The sequence below is a fragment of the Tympanuchus pallidicinctus genome, unplaced genomic scaffold, assembly GCF_026119805.1.
Source record: "Tympanuchus pallidicinctus isolate F22 unplaced genomic scaffold, pur_lepc_1.0 scaffold3, whole genome shotgun sequence".
NCBI classification, from domain to species: Eukaryota; Metazoa; Chordata; class Aves; order Galliformes; family Phasianidae; genus Tympanuchus; species Tympanuchus pallidicinctus.
The window spans coordinates 8,888,824-8,911,405 of record NW_026294747.1 but is presented as its reverse complement, the minus strand read 5'-3'; the positions used below and the strand labels follow the sequence as shown (position 1 = coordinate 8,911,405).

The 22,582-nt window shown below is 43.9% G+C and overlaps 1 protein-coding gene across 3 annotated transcripts in view; it reads right to left on the bottom strand.

The window, feature by feature from the left end:
- Positions 1-17,065, bottom strand: part of SCUBE2 (signal peptide, CUB domain and EGF like domain containing 2) — a 37,748-nt gene extending 20,683 nt beyond the window's left edge. Inside the window, exons 1-10 of one of the 3 annotated variants that reach the window (XR_008209625.1) lie at positions 16,951-17,050; positions 15,561-15,683; positions 14,457-14,582; positions 11,659-11,793; positions 7,057-7,182; positions 6,585-6,701; positions 5,627-5,716; positions 4,511-4,627; positions 3,444-3,566; positions 2,075-2,191 (exon numbers count right to left, since the gene is read on the bottom strand). Coding sequence is in view for 2 of the 3 variants with exons in the window: in XM_052696132.1 (XP_052552092.1) it covers positions 2,075-2,191; positions 3,444-3,566; positions 4,511-4,627; positions 5,627-5,716; positions 6,585-6,701; positions 7,057-7,182; positions 11,659-11,793; positions 14,457-14,582; positions 15,561-15,683; positions 16,951-17,050 (1,174 nt within the window). In the remaining variant the exon portion in view is untranslated. Of the gene's footprint in view, positions 1-2,074; positions 2,192-3,443; positions 3,567-4,510; positions 4,628-5,626; positions 5,717-6,584; positions 6,702-7,056; positions 7,183-11,658; positions 11,794-14,456; positions 14,583-15,560; positions 15,684-16,195; positions 16,302-16,950 lie in introns of those variants that run through there. The other 2 variants (XM_052696132.1, XM_052696131.1) reach the window with 2 other exon arrangements.
- Between the last annotated feature and the right edge of the window lie 5,517 nt (positions 17,066-22,582).

The following is a 22,582-nucleotide window of genomic DNA, read 5'->3' as shown; positions in this document are numbered from 1 at the left end:
AGCAATAAGTTAACAAATTAATGAAAAGGAGAACAAATCAACTGTTTGTTGCTCTGTGTTTAATAATATTTAATAATAATTATAATTAATATTTCTGTTTTGGAATAAAGACAGATAACACAGACAATATTCATACTGACAATCCTACTAAGTGTTCAGAGATGTCAATCACAGAACTCTATTTAATATCAAGGGGATAATCACCACCACCCCTTCTGGCCAACTAGCCAATTTCAGAGCCTTGCCCAGCTCAGTAACTGCCAATAGAGAAAGGGGAACTACCAACAGCACAACATACTGCTCTTGGTGTGCTGCTGTTTGCTGATGCAGAAAATTACTCCCATTGTGTAATCCTGAGCTCTGTTGGAACTGGATTGGCAGTTCCCTCCTTTACTACTTTCAGGAAGACTTTTGGACTTTTGACTGCATTTCTGGGCTGGAAGGGTTGAGATTAGTGACATAAAGTCCATCTGGAGGCCAGTTACCAGCAGTGTACCCCAGGGGTCAATGCTATTTATCCTCTTCATTAAACCTGGATGATGGGACAAGAGTTCACCCCCAGCGACTTGGCAGATGATACAAAACTGGGAGGAGTGGCTGATACACCAGATGGCTGTGCCACTATTCAGAGGGACCTCAACTGGCTAGAGAAATGGGCTGACAGGAATCTCATGAATTTCAACAAAGGGAAATGCGAAGTTCTGTTTCTGCTTCTCAGATCCACTCTGATGTCTGCTCGTCTCATCCCCAGTATCTTTATAGCAATTATATATAAAACTACAAAGATGTCACCATGGAATTCCCAGTCAGTCCCAAAGAGTCCCAGAAAGTTTGCACAACTGAATATATTCAGTTCTGCTTTTCTCAATGGTAATCAGAGTACGTGACGCTGTTTTCCCCAGTTATTTGTTTCCTCCTCTAGATAAATAATCATTTGGAGACAACATTATGAAATAGATTACCAAACTGAGCTGGTTTCAGTGTAAACACATGCTACATGTCAGAATGAGGATAGCAGGCACACTAATGAGCAGGTGAGGAATGATGAAAAAAGGCTACACCTGAAATCTGCATTGCTTCCAATGATACCACAAAATTGGCTCAAATCTTTGGTTTTGATCGACTTCTAGGTAGGGTCTGAGACACTGACATCCTATTATGTCCAGAACTTAATGTTTTCCATATGTGTCATAAGGTACAAACTCAGTGCACTTAACGGCACTGACAACAGCTGGTAATTGCCTGCAAATGGAGGAGTTGGTGTGGTACAAGGATTAACATCTGCACAGGAATATGGCATGAAGGAGCAATTAACACCCAAGAGATAAACTTCAGTTCCTTTTCCCCATTGGTGCTCAAAAGAACTTGAATTAGTGCAGAGGAGCTTATGAGAAAAGACTTCCTTTGCAAATAGAACACACAGCGTTACTCCCCATCTACTCAGATAGATTCCCTGATTACCAGTATAAAACAGCGATGCTGCAACCCTTTAATCTTCTCCACAGGCTTTTTAGAAGCAGAGGCTAGGACAGATCAGACATAAAGAGACCCCTAAATTGTTAACTTCAAGTATGTGTGTGCTCATTTCACCTCAGAAATAAATAGATCTTACTCAGAATTAAGTAAGCAGAAGTAGTCAGCAAGGTCTTGCCTAAAAACTTCATATGAAATAGGTTCATTTCTATTTAGTGCTCAGTTATTCCTGCTTCCATGTGGTAATTCTATAAATTTGCCACAGAAACATCAATGCTTTACACACGCTAAGCTTCCATCTTCATCTGTTCTTGAACTTTTCACACAGCAGAACATTTAGGAGTATTGTTCGTGGCCAATGTAGATTAACATCAGCTAGAACTCCAATCTGCATCATGTAATGATTTGACACACACAAGGATAACTCACATAACTGTAATTCTTGAAATCACCCAGAGAACCCTGTTCTTAAAGTCCTACCCAACTGCCTATTCACTGAAGTCAATGACACTTCTGTGTGTGAAGAATCTGTCAAATTACAGTTTTGGTCTAAGTGCAAACTCTCTGGCAGCATACAGTGTATTAAGTTTTTGTACCTCACCTCCACAGTGTGTGAAGCCATAGAGAGCATATCCTTTGTTACACGTACACTCAAACGTGCCCGGATGATTGATGCATGTATGGTCGCACGTCCGTTCAAAAGAGCATTCGTCGATGTCTGTGAGTTTTAAGGGGACACATCAGTACCATTCAGCCTGAGCAGGGAGAGCTTATGAGCTAATAAAGCTGGACAGAAAGATGTGCAGGATTATGTAAACTAAGCAAATTCTTTTCAAGTAAATAATGCAGCAACATGAAACAACTTTCAAGAGAACAGTTACTTTTGCCAAACAAGCTTTTTCTTGGCAAATATGACAACTGTGGCTGCATTTTAACAATTATGTTCTAAAATAAATTGCTCCTCTTCTCCATGGGGAAGGAAAAAAAAAAAAAAAGCTGGCAGAAACCCTTTTAAGAAAAGTCCGCACGCAATCTGTGGAAATAGATTTACCAAAGAAAGTATTGTCCTCATGTTTCCCCAGAGATGAAAGTGGGGGCTAAATCCTTAATTCTGCACTAATACACAGTGCCCGAGTTAAGGCTGCTGACAACCACAGAGTTCTCAGAGACACACCTGAAGAGAGAGGACTGGAACAATTCAACCCAAACCATTCTATGATTCTATTATTTTTTCCACGGATCCACTATATCACACGTTTAGATTTCAATGCCGGTTTCCAAAGGCTGCTGAGATCTGTTTTTTCCAGTGAAAACATTCCTTGGCATTACAACCACTTTGCATAACATCCTCTTTGTATAGTTAGTAAAAATGTCTAATCATGACCTCAGTAAACTGAATGGTAATATGATAACATCTCCTTCACTTTCTAGGGCACTAAATGTTTGTTACATTAATCAAAGGCACCTAAAGATCTTGTGACAGTATATTGAGTCACCATCCCTGGATGTGTTTGAAAACCATTTGGATGTGGTGCTCAAGGACATGATTTAGCAGAGGGTTGTTAGAGTTAGATAGTACGGTTAGGTTGTGGTTGGATTTGATGATCTTTAAGGTCTTTTCCAACCTGAGCAATACTGTGATTATGCGTGGACGGAGAGATACTGGCTTATTTCTCCCTGTAAGTTATACTGAGAACATTAACAGTAGGGAGAAAAAAAAAAAGAATTATCCTCACAAGGATATTTTTAACACGATGCTATCTCATTATGCCACTAAAAGTACCTCCTACAATAGTATCAAGTCAACTGTATTAACAGTTTCTTCAGAAATTAAAAAATATGTATTTTAAAAAAAACAAAAACTGAGGAATGGAAATTATTCTGGAGTCCATTATCACTTCATCATTGTAGTAGATGTCCAAACCATGCTGATTTGTCCTACTTTTATTGCCTCTCTCCAGCATACATACCTTGACAAGACTTCTCATCTGTTAATAATTTAAACCCTTTTCTGCAGCTGCAATCAAAACTGCCAACAGTGTTTTTACAGAAATGATCACAGCCTCCGTTATTGGATTGGCACTCATCAATGTCTGTAACAAAAACAAGCAAACAGAAAAACCATGAGTAGCTCCAGAAAATAGTCACGTTCAGTTGATGGGGAGAAGCCCGGAAACAAAATCTAACAAACCTATTACAAATGTTGAAGTTAGGTCTGGGTCTTAAGAATGACCTGGCCCATTCAGCCTCGTGACTGTGTTACTGTTTTCATTCATCTTTTTTCTGTCAGCTATGTTTCAGTACATATATGCACATAAGACCACTTCTCCAAGCTTTGTTTGGAAACACTCAACTTAAATGCTCTCCAGCAGGTTTCAGCCCTTTCAAAATTCTCTCCTCCTAATTCTCCTCCTCCTAAGCCCTGCACAAATGTGACTCGAGGGAATTCCTGATTTGTCTTTTCCATGCTAACATTAAAATGAGTCCTTTAGCTAATGTTAATTGACTCAGGCATGGGGATTCCATCATTTTTTGCCTAGCAGAATATTTAATTATCATCTTAACATTTAATTAAAGAAAAATATGTTCCAATATATTACCAAACAGCCTTTTTCTCCTTGCCAGTACTCTAATTATCCTTAGAGCTGCTTGAACCAGCACAATTCTACTCAGGCTGCTCTGAAATACATTCTAATATTTACTGACGGATTTCTGTAATAGCCTGTTGAATGTGGATAGCAGACAGTGGGACCGTATGCCTCTAAGAACCTACAAACCTACACCTCTGAGCTTTATTCCTCCCAACCTCACAGGTCTACAATGAGGCCATCTTGGTGAGGGGAGAGCAGCGTGGATTTCTGCACGTGATTTCTGCACTGCTCTCAGAAGGCAACTGCGCGTCACTCCTGGCTGCAGTGCCTCCTAGGATCACATTACAAATACCAGCCTTCCTCCACACACTGCATTACCTTCATTTGGAGACGAGTACCTCATGGCACGTTGTTAGTACATACACGTCCATGAGTACAAAACCCACCTTTGCATGTCTTCCCATCAAACTGGAGCGTGAATCCAACAGGACAGCTGCAGTGAACTCCGGTCGATGTATCTTTACACGTACGATCGCAGCCACCATTATTAACTGCACACGTTTCTAGCCAACACAAACAAACAAAAACCTACTAAAGTTTGCTCGGGGATATCATAATGGTAAGAAACATCACACGATACGAGGCACAGTTCCAAGCACACTGACGTTCAACCACATTCAGCCTATAGCTCACTCCAAAAGCCTCACTCTGCTCACATCCACACTTTGGTCTCCAGAAACAATCGAACAATCATTGATGAACGAGTGCCATTTTTTCCCTCGTGAAGGAATTCAGTGACACAACTTTGCTTCATCCTCACTTCCATTTGAGACGCCATTCTGTCAGACTGCCCCTCTGCTGCCATCTGTTGCACAGCAACAACATGTGATGGGATATTGGTGGGAGGGTTCGACCTCTACTGCCAGATCACTGATATCCATCTCTGACACTGTGGGCCAGCATCACAGAACAGGAGGCAATACTTTCAGAGCAGCCCTTGCACACAAGCAACTGCCAAATCTATACGTTGCCTCAGCTTTGTACAGGTTTTCATGGAGACTCCACAGGCTGACGTACTGCCTCTGGATTTTTCATCACTAGGGCCAGTTTTCTTCCATGCACAAGTGTACTTTTAACGGAAGAGAAACAGGTGACTGCGCTGTGTTCCCATGGTGAAGTAGAACTATGGAAACTCATGGTACTTTGAGGGCAAGTTCCTGATCTTCCTGCTGACAATCACAAACAACGTACAAAGTTTCTTATGGTTTATGTAATAATTGTCTGTCCTTAAAGGGTGCTGTGCCACTATGAGCAGAACTCATAGAATGGCTCAAATTGGAAGGGACCTTAAAGATCAGCCAGTTTCAACTCCCCTACTGTAGGCTGGTTGCCATTTACTAGATAGTGCCCAGGGCCCTGTCCATGCTGGCCTTTAACACCTCCATGAACAGAGAATTCAGCCCAGAACTGATTTGGCCAAATTAAAAAAAAAAAAAAAGAACAAATATTCCATGTAAAAAGTTTCAGCAAACAGCAGAATTATTTTGGATAAGCACTTTTACCCATGAGTAACCGTCGCTTAACTCGCTTGTCCACATCAGCGCCTGCTGTTGTGTTGCCTTCTGGAATTTCAACAGCAGCCTCTTCCCTCTCTAGAAGCAAGCAACAACAAAAAAGCAGATGAGCAAATATGCCCTGACCAGACGCTTCTTATCCATATGTACAGACAAGAAAATGGTAACATCACGCACTGAATTATCGGAGACAGTTGGATCCAATTAGGCAGAAATAAAATTTTTAAAAAGAAAAAAAAAAAAGTAAGAAAGAAAACCACGAAGACCCTTCAGCCAAAGCCATGGGAATATACAGTTGCTTCCATGTAACTCATGCCTGTTTCAGTATTCTCAAGTTTGGTAAACAGAAAATGCAGTACTGATGTGGTGAACAGTAACAAGATGAAAGAACTAACTGAACTGTCATGAGCTGCTCTGTTATGATCATGTTGTCATCATCCATTACAGACTAACGCAAGGACAAGCAGTTTTGACTGAGCTACTGATTTCAATCAACAGGCAACAAAGTCTCCCAGAGACTGGTTTATAGGTCTCAAGTACTTTCCTTACTGGATAACTGCTTTTCAAAAATTGTCCTTTAATTGAATTCAGAGTTCTGGTTTTAACATATGTGCTGCTTTAGTTACACTCTCTGGCTCATGCTTGTCAAGAAACTTGATCTGAAAATCCTAGAAAGAAGGGAATCTTCTTTGGTTAGTGACAAGCTTTGTGCTTCAAAGGGATCCAGTACTAATTACAGACTGCAGTAATATGAGGTAGCTACTTAAGTAGAGAAGCATAAGTTGCCTGGACCCAACCAGCTCACTCATGCACTAGCATGTTTTTTAGTTTTGGATTCCTTGACGTTTTCTAGCTCTACTAGTAAGAGGAATGTAAGTCATGAACATACAATAATATCAAACCACTCTTGAGTTGGTCATCAGCAAACACTATTCCTCTTACTGACCCAGGCAGGTTTTCCCATCCATATGCATGATGTACTTGGGGTGACATCCACAAATAGGCCCGTTATCAGCATCATCACATGTATGTTGACATCCACCATTTCCATGATTACATGTTACTAGGAAGAAAATATACATTAGACTTCACAAGTACTTCCAGCATCTTTAAAAGACAGCATCCCATTTTGTCTCCATCTGGCCATTCTTATCATGTCCACTTCCTCAAAAACTCTGACTCAAGCACTGCACTGTTCTCTTGTGGAGCTGAACTTAAATGATGGTACAACTTCCAAACTAGTATTCTTTGGCAAATTATAGATTGGTGCAAGAGTGTTCAGCAAAGCTGTCGATTCCAGTTTAGCCCCACAAGCAGTCTTGAGGTGTGCTTTGCTGTAACATATCAAATCCCACATCACCACAAAGAGAACACTGTTTACTTTGGAAAACCATAACCATATGCAGAACGTTGCATACAAATGCAGCTTCTTTGGTTCTTGGACAGCTCAAATCCTGGTCGGCATTCACAAGCAACCCCTCCTTTGGGCGTTTCTCTGCAGATGTGTGCACAGCCATGATCTTTATTCATGCAGCTCATGCCTTCTGCAAAACAGACAAAGGCAAGAGCATCAGCATCCTCAGCAATTCCAAGTGTGGGTAACAAGCAGATAAGATCAGCCCAATGTAGGCAGCCATCATTTGCTACTTCTGAGAAGGCTCCACAGCATTAAAGCAAAAAGCATGAGCTTACATACTAGAAAAGCAGAAAGTCCAATTCTGCAAAGCCTGTGACACCAAGGGCTTCTCCAGCAGTGATCTTTCCTGTGTCCACATTCTTTGATTGCAAAGACAAAAAGCAACAGCCCTAGGTTTGTGCAGCATTCTCATCTAACCCTCTCACTTTATACCAGTGTTCACAAAACCTTGAATAAAAAATGCAAGGTAGTTGGTACATGGCACGTTCAAAGCCTAAATTGAAGTTCTTAATTCTCTGATTAAAACGAAGGCTCGCCAGTCACAGGAACATCTTAAGATGTCAGACAAATCATAGAATTGTTTGAGTTGGAAGGGACCTTTAAAGGCCATCTAGTCCAACTCCCCTGCAATGAGCAGGGACACCCATAGCTAAGTCAGATGCTCAGCACCCCATCCAGTCTGAGCTTAAATGTCTCCAGGGATGGGGCATCCACCACCCCTCTGAGCAACATGTGCCAGTGCCTCACTACCATTATTGTAAGAATCTTTTTTCTTATATCCAGTTTAAATCTCCCCTTCTTCAGTTTGAAACCATTTCCCCTTGTCCTATCACAATAGAGCCTGCTAAAGAGTCTGTACCCTTCTGTCTTACAGCCTCCCTTTAGACACTGAAAGGTTGCTATCAAGTCTCCTCTATCACTCCCACTTCAATCACTGGCCTACACAGCTGACTCCCAGAGCAACGACCAAGTGGTGACCAGGCAGATGTGCAAACTCTACCTACGCTGTATGGTAATTTGTTTCTTTATTTCAAAAAAAAACTGTCTAAATAATCCCACTGGGGATTATCACATCATTTTCTATTTCTGCACACCTCCCAGTGGGTCACGATTTGGTGCCCAGTATCTGCTAAAACCCAAAGGAAAAACAAGGTGACACCAGTGGCTTTCTTCTTCCTGATGCACCTCATAAAACCATCACATCATTTGTGCCACTAATAGTTAGTATTACAGTTTTGCTGATGCCTTCTCTATTGCTACAAAGCTCCTAAATGAAAATAAAACCATTGCATTAGCGAGCGGAGGTCAGCTCCTTGTCATTATCCCATTACACTTCAGTTAGGTCCTTGCTCAGCACACAGCCAACTACTGCACCCTTTCTCTGTTAAGAAAGCTTAAAGTAACAAAAGAATGGATGTTGCAGAGCTTGGATTATTCTGCTCTACTGGCTTTTTGATTCCTTTCCCACAGTGAGATTCCTTAGAGGTCTAACAAGACAATGACACTTAAATCCTGCAGCATACAGACGCAGCCCAAGGATCCCACATGAAAGCTGCCATCCATTAAGTGCTGTCATTCAAGAAATGGGACAATCCATGAGACCATAAATTAGCCTCATTAACTCTTGTGTTTTTGTGACATCTCTGTACTTAAACATGCAGAATGATGTGGTCCATTAGCTCAGTGTTGTCAGAAAGCATTAAGAGAATTAGTGGCTTAATTTCTGTTAGCAAAGTTGTTGTTGTTTGGCTTGGAATTTTTTGCTTTTGTTTCAACTGAGCTATCAAAGGGGAAATTGCTTAAGCAGGTAGTTCAGTGAGGTTCACTGATATCAGACAAATGGTTTAAATGCTGATCTGGGGATTGCTCATTTCTGAGCTAGCAGAGTTCAATCATGTCTCCACGGAAAGCTAGAAATGCACTTTCCAAACCAGTACACATTTTAACATCAGAGCGCCCACTATGTAACAAGGTACATGACTAAATCCACCAAAATCCAGCTGGTCTGAAAGAGAGCATTTTGTAGAAGAGAAATACACCTCCTAGCATTTACTATGAATCTTCTACAAATTTCCAAAGGTGGGAGAAAAGTGCATCTTCCATTTGGCCCTACTTTACTAGGATCTATCACAGAAGTGTACAACTCCAAGCCCTGTTTGCCTGCAAACTCCATCACAGATGCACAGTCTTCTGGGTCACACTGTTCCAGATCTGTTCTCATGTCACCTTGTGGTCCAGTCCCACACCATGTACTTCCCAGGCACACAACTTCTTGAGCAGCAGTTCTTGCCCTAATGACACACCTGGGAAGGAGGAAGTACCTGGGGAAGGAGGAGTCATTGGACTGCCACAACCCTAGACAAGGGAACAGAATCCAGAGGACCATGAGCGAGAGCAGTCCTTTCCAATGCCCCTTGGGATGTTACCCAGTGGTAAAATTTGTCATAAATATCAATAGCCACTTCAAGATGAACTTTTTTCCTAGTGAAAATTCTATACTTTCCTTCTTTTTCCTTTTTTGTATTCTCTAACATGCAAGTTAAACACAGAAACAAGCTACAATGGTACAGCTGTCCCGCCACCCACAGCAACTGCCTCCCAGTGTAAACCCATTCTCTCACACACCAATGAGAAATAGCTCATTCAGAGCAGACATCCCAGGGAAAAATATGATTTTGCACAACTTCAAGGCATAGAGTTCAACTGGTTTAAGCAGGGGCCAGGCAGAACCATCATGAACCTCAGAGCATCCCACATGATAGACCAACACATTAGCTGAGAATCAAGTTAAGTGAATTATCAAACTCTCCTCTGATAGCTACCTAACCTTCAGTTCCATGTCACAGTCCTGGAATAGGTGACAGGGAACCCAGAAGATATGAACAAATAAACTCAGAAGGACTAGGAGGCCTGAGGCTTCCTAATTACCCTGGTCCTCAGAAGAAATACGGCAGCCTCAAGCCTGTGCACTTCTTGGATCTACAGTTCACTTGTTTTCCTATATTGCAAACCTCTAAGAAGATTGTGCACTCTTAACCGAGCTGAGAGACAGGGAAGGAGATACTGACTTATATTACAGATAAGAAACAGAACTAAACAGGTGAGCTAGGCTGTAGGTGGCAAATGTTGTTTAGATCGATGCTGTGATGTCTCAAGAGAGGACTAATAAAGGATATGCACTGAGAGATAAATACATAAGGCAGAGACTTAGCAATGAGTGGAAAAGGAGAGAACAAAGTGAGGGGAAGAGATACAGCAGTGAGATTTGGCTTACAGCAGCCCTGCCCACCCAAGAGAAAAAACAGTGGGGAATTCCATGGAGTGCTTCTTCACAATAGTGCAGGAAGGGGCAGAGGGTAAACAGTCACAGAGCTATGACCTGAAAAAAGTCATTTTAAAAACCAAAAACACCACTTTTATATTTCAATATCAAGAACTCCAAAGGTATGATTATTAATGACAGGAAATACTACTGCCGTTAGATCAAGAGAGGGAGTAGAGTATACTCAAGAAATAGCAAATAAGAAGAGTTGGAAGCTCCTCCTCTCTTGGCATCAGCCAAGGTGAGGAGTTGAAGCAACTGATTTTCATTCTTGCATTCATCATCTATGCACATAAACATACACCACTGCTAGCAAACATGAAGGGAAAAGCCCTGCCCTGCCACTGCAGCCTGCTACTCTGAGCAATGGCCTGAGAAATCATCCTGTATCAGCCAAACTCCATGAGACCAAGCCGGTACCAGAAAAGTTGATAATACAAATTCAAACAACAGATCAATTCAATTACATCAGATGACAGCCACCTCGGTGCATGCATCTCTGGATGGCCATATATGTCTATAAAGGCTGATCTTCTCAGTATGGGGATTTTTAAAGTGAGATTTGTTTATTCATGCTCTGATTCCTCTTATAGTCATGCCAACGATAAGTCTTAGATTAAAGAAAGCTTCCCAGCCTTAAATACTTCTGAGCAAGATATTCACCATACAGTTCAATGGACAAATCCCCATTCTGAGCAACCACTTTAAAGTATTCCTCAAGGGCATCCAAAATAATTTTGTTCAACCTGATATCTAATTAGACATCCAAGGATCTCTGATCTCTCAAAGGTTGCTTCATAAAGGTTTTACTCAAAACAAAGAACAGGATTTGAATACCTTTGGGGCTGACAAACTATAAATCTCCTAGCTGAAACCTAAACACTATACAGAGAATCTAAAAGGTACCTAGGGGTAGTGTAGGTACTGGAACCAAAGTGAGAATGGCCTGAGCTCACTCTTCTTCAGTGTATTGCCATTCCCTGTATCAGGATGTAGTTCAGCTATCCAATGGAGCAGAAAGTACACTGGGAACAGTAGTACTGTCTTTAAGAGGTACAACATACAGACGTACAGATGGGATCAAAGAGACAGAAGGGATGTGAAGTGCCTTCAAAGTCACTTAGAAGATTTTGACACACGTTTCCTTTCAAAAGGAATTAGGACTTCAAGACCCTTCTCAGCCTTAAAAAACTCAAAGTACTTTTGAAGCTGCTGTAAAGACTTTGCAGTGAACTTTTGTCAGAAACTCCTGCTTGGTGCCTGGAGGGAGGCAGCCAGTACCTTCTGAGCGGTGGATGCACGTGTGCTGGTTGTCACTGAGAAAGAAGCCTTCCTTACAGCGACACTCATAGCTCCCCACCGTGTTGACACAAACGTGCTGGCAGCCACCATTGTTGAACATGCATTCATCTGTATCTGGAAGACAGAGAAAAAGATCGGCTTTATACCTATCCTGTAGCAATCAGAAAATCTTTTAGGTCGGAAAAGACCACTAAGATCATCCAGTCCAACTGCCAACCCATCCCCACCGTGCCCACTAACCACGTCCCTCAGTGCCACATCTGCATGGCTGCTGAAAACCTCCAGGGACGGCAACTCCACCACCTACCTGGGTAGCCTGTGCCACTGCCTCACCACTCTGAGAGGAAATATCTTCTAATATCCAACTGGAACCTCTCCAGTGCAACTTAAGGCCATTACCACCAGGCACCTAAGACAATTTAGACCAGTCTGTTGTTCTGGCACCATTGCAAAAGTATATTTTTGTTCCTGCTGCTTGCAGTCTGCCCAGTCAGTCACCAGGCTGGCCAATCAAACCAACAGCAGAGCAGTCTCAGGGCAGCCAGGAGCAAAGCACCAGCACAGCTCCATACTCCGTGTAGAACATATGCTTCATCTTCAGCAGCTGCACAGTACTACCACTAAACAACCTAGCATGTTTACATCTAGTCTGAGCATCCATGCATCATTCTGTCTCTGCAGGACACAACTTCAGCTCCAAACCGTGCAAGCAGTATCAGGTAGCTTTCAGTAAAATCCTCATTCTGATGCAAAGGTGCAACAAAATCAAACACCGACTCAAAAATCAACCTGGCTTAAATATAAAACCTGCCTCTTCTTCCTCCTTACCTTCACTCTGGATACAAGTCACACATCACATCAGTTCTGATGCTCAGTTTGATCTGTTATCTTCAAACTTAGGTCATTTGCTTACCATGAAGGAGCTGTTGTGCTGCCTAACCACAGTCAAGGACAAAAGCATATGCTCTGAAAATAGATTTAATGTTGATTTTAAATTACATGGAATTTCAACAATACTAGAGGCTATAGAAACGCTCCACTTGCAAGACAACCAAGAGAAACAAAGAATAGAAAAACCTTCTGAACAACAGAATGTTCATCACAATTCCAGTTCTTCCATTTTATCTCTTAATTACTGCAGACTTTTGTAACCTCTACCAGTAAAAACTAAATAATTAATTAAAAATTCCTACCCCAATTTTCCTAGATGCCAGTTTGGACAGGAAGCAAAAACGCTCAGCATCTTAAAAACAATCAACAAGGCAAAGCATTGCTCAGGGAAAGCACTGGTTCAATCTGTAAGTTCCTGCAGAATAGCATGTTTGCTCCCTGTTCTGTTCATTGTTCCTGCGATAATAGCACAATGTTTTTAATTTAACACTTTGGTATTTCTGGCATAAAACAGCTGCCTTCCCAAAAAAAAAAAAAAGAAAAAAAAAAAAAAGAGAGAGAAAGAGAAAGGCTTTTAGTAAGAAGCATAATGTAGCATTACAACAGATTTAATTTCTGCTGAAGGCAGTGAGTAAGCCAATTGGATGCAAAAGAATGTGACCTGCTCACAGCATCGACGGTGGCTGACATATGCCTATCACAGAGAAGCAGAGTATTCTAGAGCTCTACAGTGATGTGAATGTGCAAACAATCGTGAATAAACAGCCACCGCAAGCCTTCAGTACCACGGTTTTGAACTCCAGCAGATGTTTCTGTCTTACAGGCCTTGGAAAGCTTACAAAATATCATCTCTTTCCAACAAGTAATTGTCTATTTGGCTAAAACCCAGGCACACAGCTGAGATCTTCAAAAATGAGGGTGAGAGGGGAACGACCATGGTGTGAACAAAGTAAATAAACAGATTAAGAGAAGATGTGATCCAATTTGCTGCATGCCAAAATATTTATTTAAAGTTCACATCACATCTCAAAAATCGGCTGGTCAGTGGTAAAGACTTCATTGTATGTCAGTGGCATTTTATTTTGAAAAGTCTGCCACGCAATGCTGAGCAGCTTCCCAGCAACTGTAACAGGTGGAGGATTTTGGTCTAAGTTATGCCTGTGCCTTAGTGATCCCAAACAAGTCAGCCGAAGCACGTTCTAGAATGGCACCCTTTGGTGCCACTGCAAGAGGCAAAGTGTTAGCTCACATTCAGCCCTCCCTGGTAACCTCATCTGAACTCCGGTGTGTTTACAAAAAGGCGCCAGAGAAAAACAAGACGTCCTTCCTAATATGTTAAAGCATCAGCAGATACTTTGCCTCCCTCTCTGCCTTCTCTTGTGGAAATACTTGGGATTTGGCAGCTTCATCCTCTGCTCAGCTTGCACTGTAACAAAGTCAGTCTGTGGTTTTGCAGCAGGTAAAGCTCAACAATCTCACTGGAAACTCCAGAGTTTTTCTCTTGTCACCCAGGGATGGTCTGACCTTCTTCTGATGTGTCATTAACCAGTGAGAAATGACACAGCTAAGCCAACCGCAGTCTTAAAACTATGCATTGGGAGCAAGTTTCCCAAAACTGATGTTGGCATGGAAGTCTGCCAAGGAACATCCATGTGTGGTGTGCAGCAGGAGAGAGAAACTCCAAGAAAAGCCAAAAAAAAAAAAAAAAAGAAGGGAGAGAGTATGAGTTGCAGACTTAGTTGGAGCCAGTGCTAGCGAGGCCTCGTAAGCCCTAGATCTGCAGGCACCACTCTCCACCTGCCAAGCTGATGAAGTGCACCTCCCAGAGATGCAGTTACTGTTACCTTAACATCCCCAGCCACCACGTTAACAAGCACAGTCCTTACCCAGGCAGTTGTGGCCATCGTGAGCCAACATAAAGCCATCGTAGCAGGTACAGCGGTAATTTCCTGGGATGTTGAAGCACTCGTGAACGCAGCCTCCATTGAAGTCGTTATCACATTCATCAATGTCTAATGAACAAAGCAAAAGTCAGTATTATGGCTGTGCTACAGACAGTTTGTGACGTGACCACATAAATGTCAACATCAACTGGTGCCCTAAATTGTCACTGCCTTGCAAACAGACCATGCTTAACATGTTACACGCTGAACATCTCCAAAACGTGACAGAATACCCTGCAATTGCCATGTGGATTTACTTCATAGCCCAAGGTTTCAAGGCTGCTGATTAAACAACAAACTAACAGTCAGATCAAGCAACAATGCAAGGTTAAAAGCCATGTAACTGGTGCTCTTTCATTCTGTAATCAAGAAACAGAGAAGGTATTCCGATTTTAGAACCATCCTGAAGAATAAATCACCCTCCTTGTTTTAAGACACATTTTTTAAATTTTCTGTTTTGCCTTAGGAGTATCTCACTTTTTCACGTGTAACATCATAGTAAGTTCCAGTGATCTCATCTTTAAAAGGCTGCCTGATGAGGAAAGCTCCATTTAAAGGCCCTCTGAACAGTCAAAGGCTGCATTCCTGCAGCAGACAGGAGTGAGATGACACGATCAAAGAGGGACAGTACACAAGTAGAAGTCAGAACACTTGTATCACCAGATCGCTGGCCCATCGCAGCAGAACTCAAATGGATTGACAGCTCATATGAACACATCATACAGTTATTCTGGGGAACTTTGTGCTAAAGGGTAACACTCACACCAAAATCTTTAAAGTACTCAAAATCCACATCTGTTAACACACATTTAACATGGATAATTTGCTTCAGAACAGCAATATTTATAAAAGATGTGCTACAATGTGGGAGATCACAGTTATAATACCCACGTTCTGCCTCTATGCTGCTGGCAGGAAATGTTTCTCACATATCCAGATAGCTCTGTAAAACTCCTCAGAACCTTAGCTATTATAAGGGAGAAGACAGCTATTGTATTAGAAGGGAGAAGAGATGCCACTGCAGACTCAGAGCTTCTGTCACGTTACCTTCGCATTTTTTCCCTTCACCAGTGTAGCCAACCTTGCACATGCACTTGTACAGCTTGGGGGTGTTCTGGCAAATAGCATCCGGGTGGCAGTCGTCGAGCCCCAGGGCACACTCATCCACATCTGCAAAGAGACAGCAGGGTCAGGGGGTGCCAGGGATGGGGGCACACGGCCTGCACACATCCAGGCCACGTGGTGTCGGGCTGCAGGCATGCATACATGCACGTGTTTGCATTCGGAGGCAGAAACATGCAGAGGCTGTATCTGAGCTTACATACGTATGCTGGCTGTACGTGGATACCAATGCATCTGCGAGCAACCCAGGTCAGTCTGTACTAAGATTTTGTACTCATGGATAAATACATCTTCACTGGGATCTCCACGAGGGTTAGCTGACAGTTACACAGAGACTGTACAGGTAGCAGAAGGAGCTATGGCTGTACCTCTTCATGGAGCAATGGAGAACAGGAGGAGCACAGTTATCCTCCTGGGCATCAAACACAATTGCTGGAGGAGCTCTGACACACCCATGCCACTGCTCTTAGGATGCCACTGACCTCAAACCGATGGAAAGACTTTACAGAACTGAGATATCTGAGTGGCACCGACCCCAGCGCACTCAAACACCGACTTACCATTGAACAGGCGTAAAAGCCGTTATCGGTGCCAATCTTTTTAAATACAAAAGCGGTGTGTGTGAGCAGCACCGCCGTCGCCCGGCAGCCAACAGAGCAGGACAGCACATCCGCGTGGGAGCTTCGGGGCAGAGGAAATGGGGAGAGAGAGAGAGAAACACGGACAGGAGCAAGTCCTGGGGATGGAGAAGCACAGAGAGAAGGAGGAGGGGAAGAGCCGTCACGGGCAGCGGAGACATCGGCTCCGTTCGGCATAGGTCAGACGCACACAGGAGGCTTCCAGCAGCCGGCAGAGAGGCAAAGCCGCGGAAGGAGTGCCGGCGCACCCCACGCATTTTTGAGAGCGGCTGCCGGAGCAGCAGCATGGGCTGCAGAACATCAGCAGAAGGTGATTCCTTCCGTAGCCAACCACTTCTACAGGGGGATCGCTTTCTAGCTGGGAATTTCAGCCAACACCTCTCCCGTTCACAATCACAGCATTCATCTCCCTCTCTTTCATTTGCAGTCACGGAACACGCCTGTAGGTACCGCGGCGCTGCCAACTTCTGGAAGCGCTCGTTAACCCCTCGCGGAGTCGGGCGGCGCTCAGCGGGGCTCAGGTGCGCGCAGCGCAGCACACGGGCTGCGGCGGCCGCGGGACCCGGCCCCGGGGCTCGGGAGGGCGCACCTGCCCGGCCCGCGGCCCCGGAGCGCACCGACGGGCTCCATCTAGAGCGCGGCGGCGAGCGAGCGCGGCGTTAACGCGCGGCACTCACCGGGCGGCGGCGGGGCGGCGGGGCCCGGCGCGGGCAGCAGCAGGAGCAGCAGCGGCAGCGCCCGCGCCCCCGCCGCGCTCTGGCGGCCGCCGGACCCCATCGGTGGCGCTGCGGCGGCGGAGGCTGCGGCGCTGCGGCTGCCGCTGCCGGGCGGGAGGAGGCGGCGGAGGGAGGTGCCGCGGGACCGCCTCGCGCCGACAGCGGGCGCGGGGCTGGGCGGGCCTCGTGCGGGGGCCGGGCCGCCCTTCCCGCCCCGGCGGCTCCGAGGCTCCCGCCCCCGTGAAGCTCTCCCAGCACCTGCGGCCGCCCCGCGCGCAGGTGTCCCGGCGGCCGCTCTCGGAACCGTGGCGGGCCGGGCGCCGAGCGCTGCCATTATAACTGCATGAGCAGGGCTCCGACCTTTGAGGCGCTCGGGAAGGCGGGCGGTGCTCCTTTGCAGCCCTCCGTTGTTTTGTTCTGTGGGAAATGCCCTGCTCTGTCTCGCTGTAAGGGCGGTGGATACACGTTAGTAAATCTTCCGAGTGGAACTTTCCCTCAGCCTTTGTCCCCGGTTCCTTAATGGGAGCTGTAAATTACCGCTTTCTCACTGGAGCATCAGGCTTCAGTGCGTCTGAAACGATCAAAGTCACTCTGTTGAAACCCATTGTACAGCGGGACGGTGTCAGCCCCCGCCAGACCCATCTGTACGTGCACAGAGCTCCACGCCGTGCCCCCAGCAAGCAAGAAAGGAACGAAGCCTTTCCCCACCGTCTCCACACTCTGGTGAACGAGCAGTCACGTTTGTGGTAGGAACACACGCACGCATCTCATAGGAAGTAAGACCCATCGAGTCCAGCCCCTGGCTCCATGCAGGACCACCTCGCCACAGGGACACTGGTTACGGTGCCCCTGTGAGCGATTCCCAACGTGCAGAGCCCATTTCCCATTGAAGGATGAGCCCACACGCTGCTGCCTTACAGAAAAGCTGTTACGAATCTCTAATAGTTCCCCTCCGGCTTCCTCCAGGAACTTGACCAATGCTCACTCAGATAAAACTCATCACAAGAAACAATGGCAGACACAACAACCACACAGATAACCAGTAATAGAAGGCGCACAGAGCCAAAACCCCACACGACCAATGCTTTCAGAGGCACAATAAAAGCTAAGCTGCTTATTTGCTTTTGTAAACTGAAATAAAAAGTGACAGAACTGTTTAGGAATGCCCAAATTAGATCAAAAGACCTCAACACACACAGCCTGGAAAACAAACAGGAACAGTTTTAGATTTATCTTAGTTAATCAAACCATTTTTCAATACGTAAATCTCAAAGTGCTTTGTGAAGGATCTCAGCTATAATTAACGTGTAATGCTCATTTGTTTACGAGGAAGGATTGCCATTAAAGTCTCTCTTTGAAGACACAAAGACACAAACCAAACTGAAGCTCAGACCCAACTCAGATATCTCCCTGCAGCCCTCTTTAACTATTTCTGCTCAGCCACAGTCACGGGCAGCACGCTGACGACAAATACCTGTAAGAGAAGAGCACGTAACTCACCAGTAACTCTTCCCAAGCAGCACAGACAAGCAGGGTACCTTTGTACATTACACACAGTGATCCTGCAATGAGCAGCAGTCTCCTCGAGGCACCTCACAGCCCTTCAGTCTAAGCTGTCTCAGCTTCCTGCAGACAGCAGTTCCATCCAGATGCTTAAGGGAGAGAGACTTTTACTTACTTACTTTTGGAAAAGACTCATACATCTGAAAACGTGCCTGCTTCTTCCAGTGGCACACATGCACATGCTATGATCTTGCCAGCACTGCTCACTGCAAGCCTCCTCTGACCACCAGGACTGTCACAAACACTGTATGCTGTTCCAAGGAAGCTCTTCCATACACACATACCCAACTGCCCGGAGAGAGTTGGATGCATTTCTCTGAGAAATGGAGATAAAATTACTAATCCACAGGTTTTCACAGATGTAACATCTCAGAGCTTTCGTTTCAAGAGCTCCTCGTCTCCACGCACACACCAAGCTTTGACCAGTTGCTGTCCTTTCAGATGAATCACTCAGATTTTTGCACTTTTCACGCACCCAGGGGTCTTTACAAGCTCCTGATCACGTTGTGGAGATCTACAGCAATAACACAGCTCCAGTAATCAGCATTGGGCTGTGCAGGTTACCAGTGAGAGGGGCCCACACACAGCCTAGCTCAGAGACAGGCTCTGGGGAGGAAACTGGCAGGCTGAGGGCCGTGGGTGCCAGCTTGTCCAGCCCCTGCAGAAGCAGGATGTCCTGGAGAACACGTTTTGGGTGAAGCAGGAGTTGAAGGTGGGTAAAGCTGACTTTGCTTTCTGTGCTTCTCATGTAACTGGCACATAAAGCTTCCAGTCCACAGGCAACAGAAGCATAACAACAAATGAGTTCCTCTCCTACTTGTTTACCGGTCCACTCAAAACCTAGAAACTAGATCTAATATACAGTAAGACACGCAGAACCGGTTTTTAGGCGAGATAAGCTGAGCACTATCTAATGAACACAGATTACAGAGGACTCCACTCGTATGTGCTTCAAAATCATGCTGAGAAGCAAATGAAAGAGAAGGGAGCGTGCTTTTGCCTCTGCCTCAGCACACCTCCTTTACCCAGGAATTCCAGCCCTGGGACTGCCACATTAGATCTTATCCTAGGAAGAAATGGAGTGAAAAAGACAGGAAACAGGCAGCAAGGGCAATTACGGTTGGGCACACTTCTGCAACAGATGCAGGAGTGCTCAGTCTCAGAGACTGAGGACAGCGCTATTTTCCTCGTTACACGCTGTAGTGGAAGCATCAGATAGTACCATCTCCAGCAATTTCTGCTTTTCTTTATGTATCCTCACATAGAAAGATTGAGCACACGGCACACACGCGAGACCGACTTTTTGTCAGAACTTAAAATTCTGAGGCCTCCACCAAACTTGGTCGAGTATCAGGATCAGAACTTATCCTAAGGTAGGAGAAAAGCCTATACAGCAGTGCCTGTATGTGTACATATTCACAGACACTCTCCCAGAGATCTACATTAGCCCCTCTGTCCCTGTCTTCCCTGTTCCCCAATTACTTAGTAGCTATCTCTTCCCAATGGATGTGTCTGAGTGACAGCTGCTTGCAAGAATGCTACACCGGTGCAGGGAGGAGGCAGGCTCCATTTGGCTGAACAGATCAAACACAAAACAGTACAAAACAGAAGAAGAACAAGAAGAGTATGCTATCATGTACTTAGCTGCTACAGCATGCGCTGAAGCTAATGAAAGTTGGGCTTCTAATGAACTTCACCCTAAATGAGACATCCAAATGACATCCATACCTTCATTCAGGCAAAAAGGAAAGAAATGATTAGCTACAGTACATTAAGAGGCTTTTGAAAATAGCACATTAATGCTATTTCTCGTGTTAGAAGAGAAATTTTATTGCAATTCAGCAACTGTAAAACTGTTGTGTATGTCCAACTCACATTTAATGTCCAATGGATTCAAATGTCACAGGAAAAATAAAAAAGGAAAACAGTACCTGGTTTTGCCATCATAATGTAAACTTCAACACCCATCATTTAAAAAAGAAAAAAAAAGTCAGTGATTTCCCCACTTAGTAAAATATACGGTTTGTAAGGTATTGATGCTTTTCCTAACAGCCGATCTAAAGGTATAAAATAACTTACAAAGATGAGAAGTACATCTACAGTATCTTCAAGTATTTTCAAGTATCCTATAGCATCTTGCACTATGGACAACAATCTTTTGACAATATACAGAAAAAGTTAACTCTGAATTTCACTGCAGAAACAAAACCTTAACATGTTCATGAATCCAGAACACATCAAAATATGGATCTTCCACAGCCAGCAGGTCCCATTTTCACAATTTGAGTTTTCAAAATGGAAAAAAATGTGCAGTTCATGAGTACGTTCTCAACCGCAGACAGATAATTTTACGGCAGATAAAGGTGCTTTTTGTATAAACTTTCCATATTCCAAATAAGTCTTTATTAATTAGCATTTTATCTTTGTATAAAGTATCACATTAACTCTGATGGCATTAATAATTTATAGGAGATAGCCTGTTTTTCCCTCAAATCAGGTATCAGCCTGCAAACGTTTGGCCAATGCAGCACTAAGCATTTACTGCAGTAGGAACTACTTACTTTTCATCATTGTATTTCTGTATCTATAGGATGTGTGTGTGCTAATGTGACTCTCAGTGCTGAGTTAAAAACATTATCTTTTTTCCAGTAACTGCAATAATAGTGATCAGTATAGCCTCATTAGCTCACACCTACCAAGCCTGAATTCTCATTTGAGAACAGTAACAGCGAATAATTAGTTACATTACACTACAGCTCATTTCTGAGCCAAAAGATAAAACTGCAATGCTACTTTTGGAAAGGGAGATGGATTTTACACAGTTAAAGGGTAGAAGACTATGACTATGCCATTTGTTCTATATAAACGTTATCCAATTCAGCAAAATGGCATGGAAGGAACAAATGCTGGATCCAAACATAATTCTGTAGGGCTGATGCTATGTCAATGAGAGCAGGAGGTTTGCTTGGGGCAGACACTGAAGAGCAATAAGGATTATGGCTGTGACTACAGATTGAACTGAATGCTGCAGAGAAGCCAGCCAAGTCTCTTCCCAAAACTTGAACCTGGGCTACCATAAGGCTACGTTCAACATTTCCATCTTCCTTGGCATCCACTAAATATTACAGCAAAAAGTGCTTTGTATCTTAATGGGATTAGGACTGTTCACCCCCATGAGGAAGGATGTATCATAAAAATGGTCTCCCTTTTGAAAATAAATTGAGGAGGCAGGAAGATGATCTCTTTCATCTGAACATTTAGCACACAGGATGCTGTCACTGGTGGACCGTTTCAGCCCCGTGCGCTGTACAAAGAATGCCCACCACTTGGGAACCAGCAAACCCTGACCTGTGTCCATTCTAGGTATTTCACTGTTGTAACGAGGCCAGAAAGACCCACATCAAAGCAAGCCATTAGGCCAGTGTTATTGTCCCACATTAGATGAACAAATGCAAGCAAATAAATAAATAAAAACGTTAGTTCAAGGTTAACTACCTCATGTAAGGTAAAATTAATCCACACTTTGCTCTAAGATACAGATAGGGTTTTAACAGGATCAACTAACATGACACGATCAAGATGGTTAATCCAACCCTCTTTTCATACAGATGTATTCACTGTGAAATATACAGGCCTAGTAAAATCATGATAAATAGAGCTGAAAGCACTGTAGGGTTTGGGGTTTTTTTGTTTTATACTACCTTTACTATATAAATAAGCAATGTGGGGCGAGTATAGAAAGATTCTCCCAAAATACTAAGTTCAATGCATGAAATTCTCAGAATAAAGTACTTGTTATGTTTTTGCCCTTCCAAGACTGAAAAAACACACACAACATACTTGTGTGAAATGCTGCTGCAAGCCCCAGGCTGAAAGAATTCACACCCACCCAGCCTGAGCAATGGCTTGGATATTGCCCTTGCACCTTTCTAATGCTATCATTAAATCAAAGCAGGACTCTCCTCTGATTTAAAAAAGAAAAGAAAAAAGTAGTGATAAAGTAACATCTCCATTTGATAATGAAATAAAT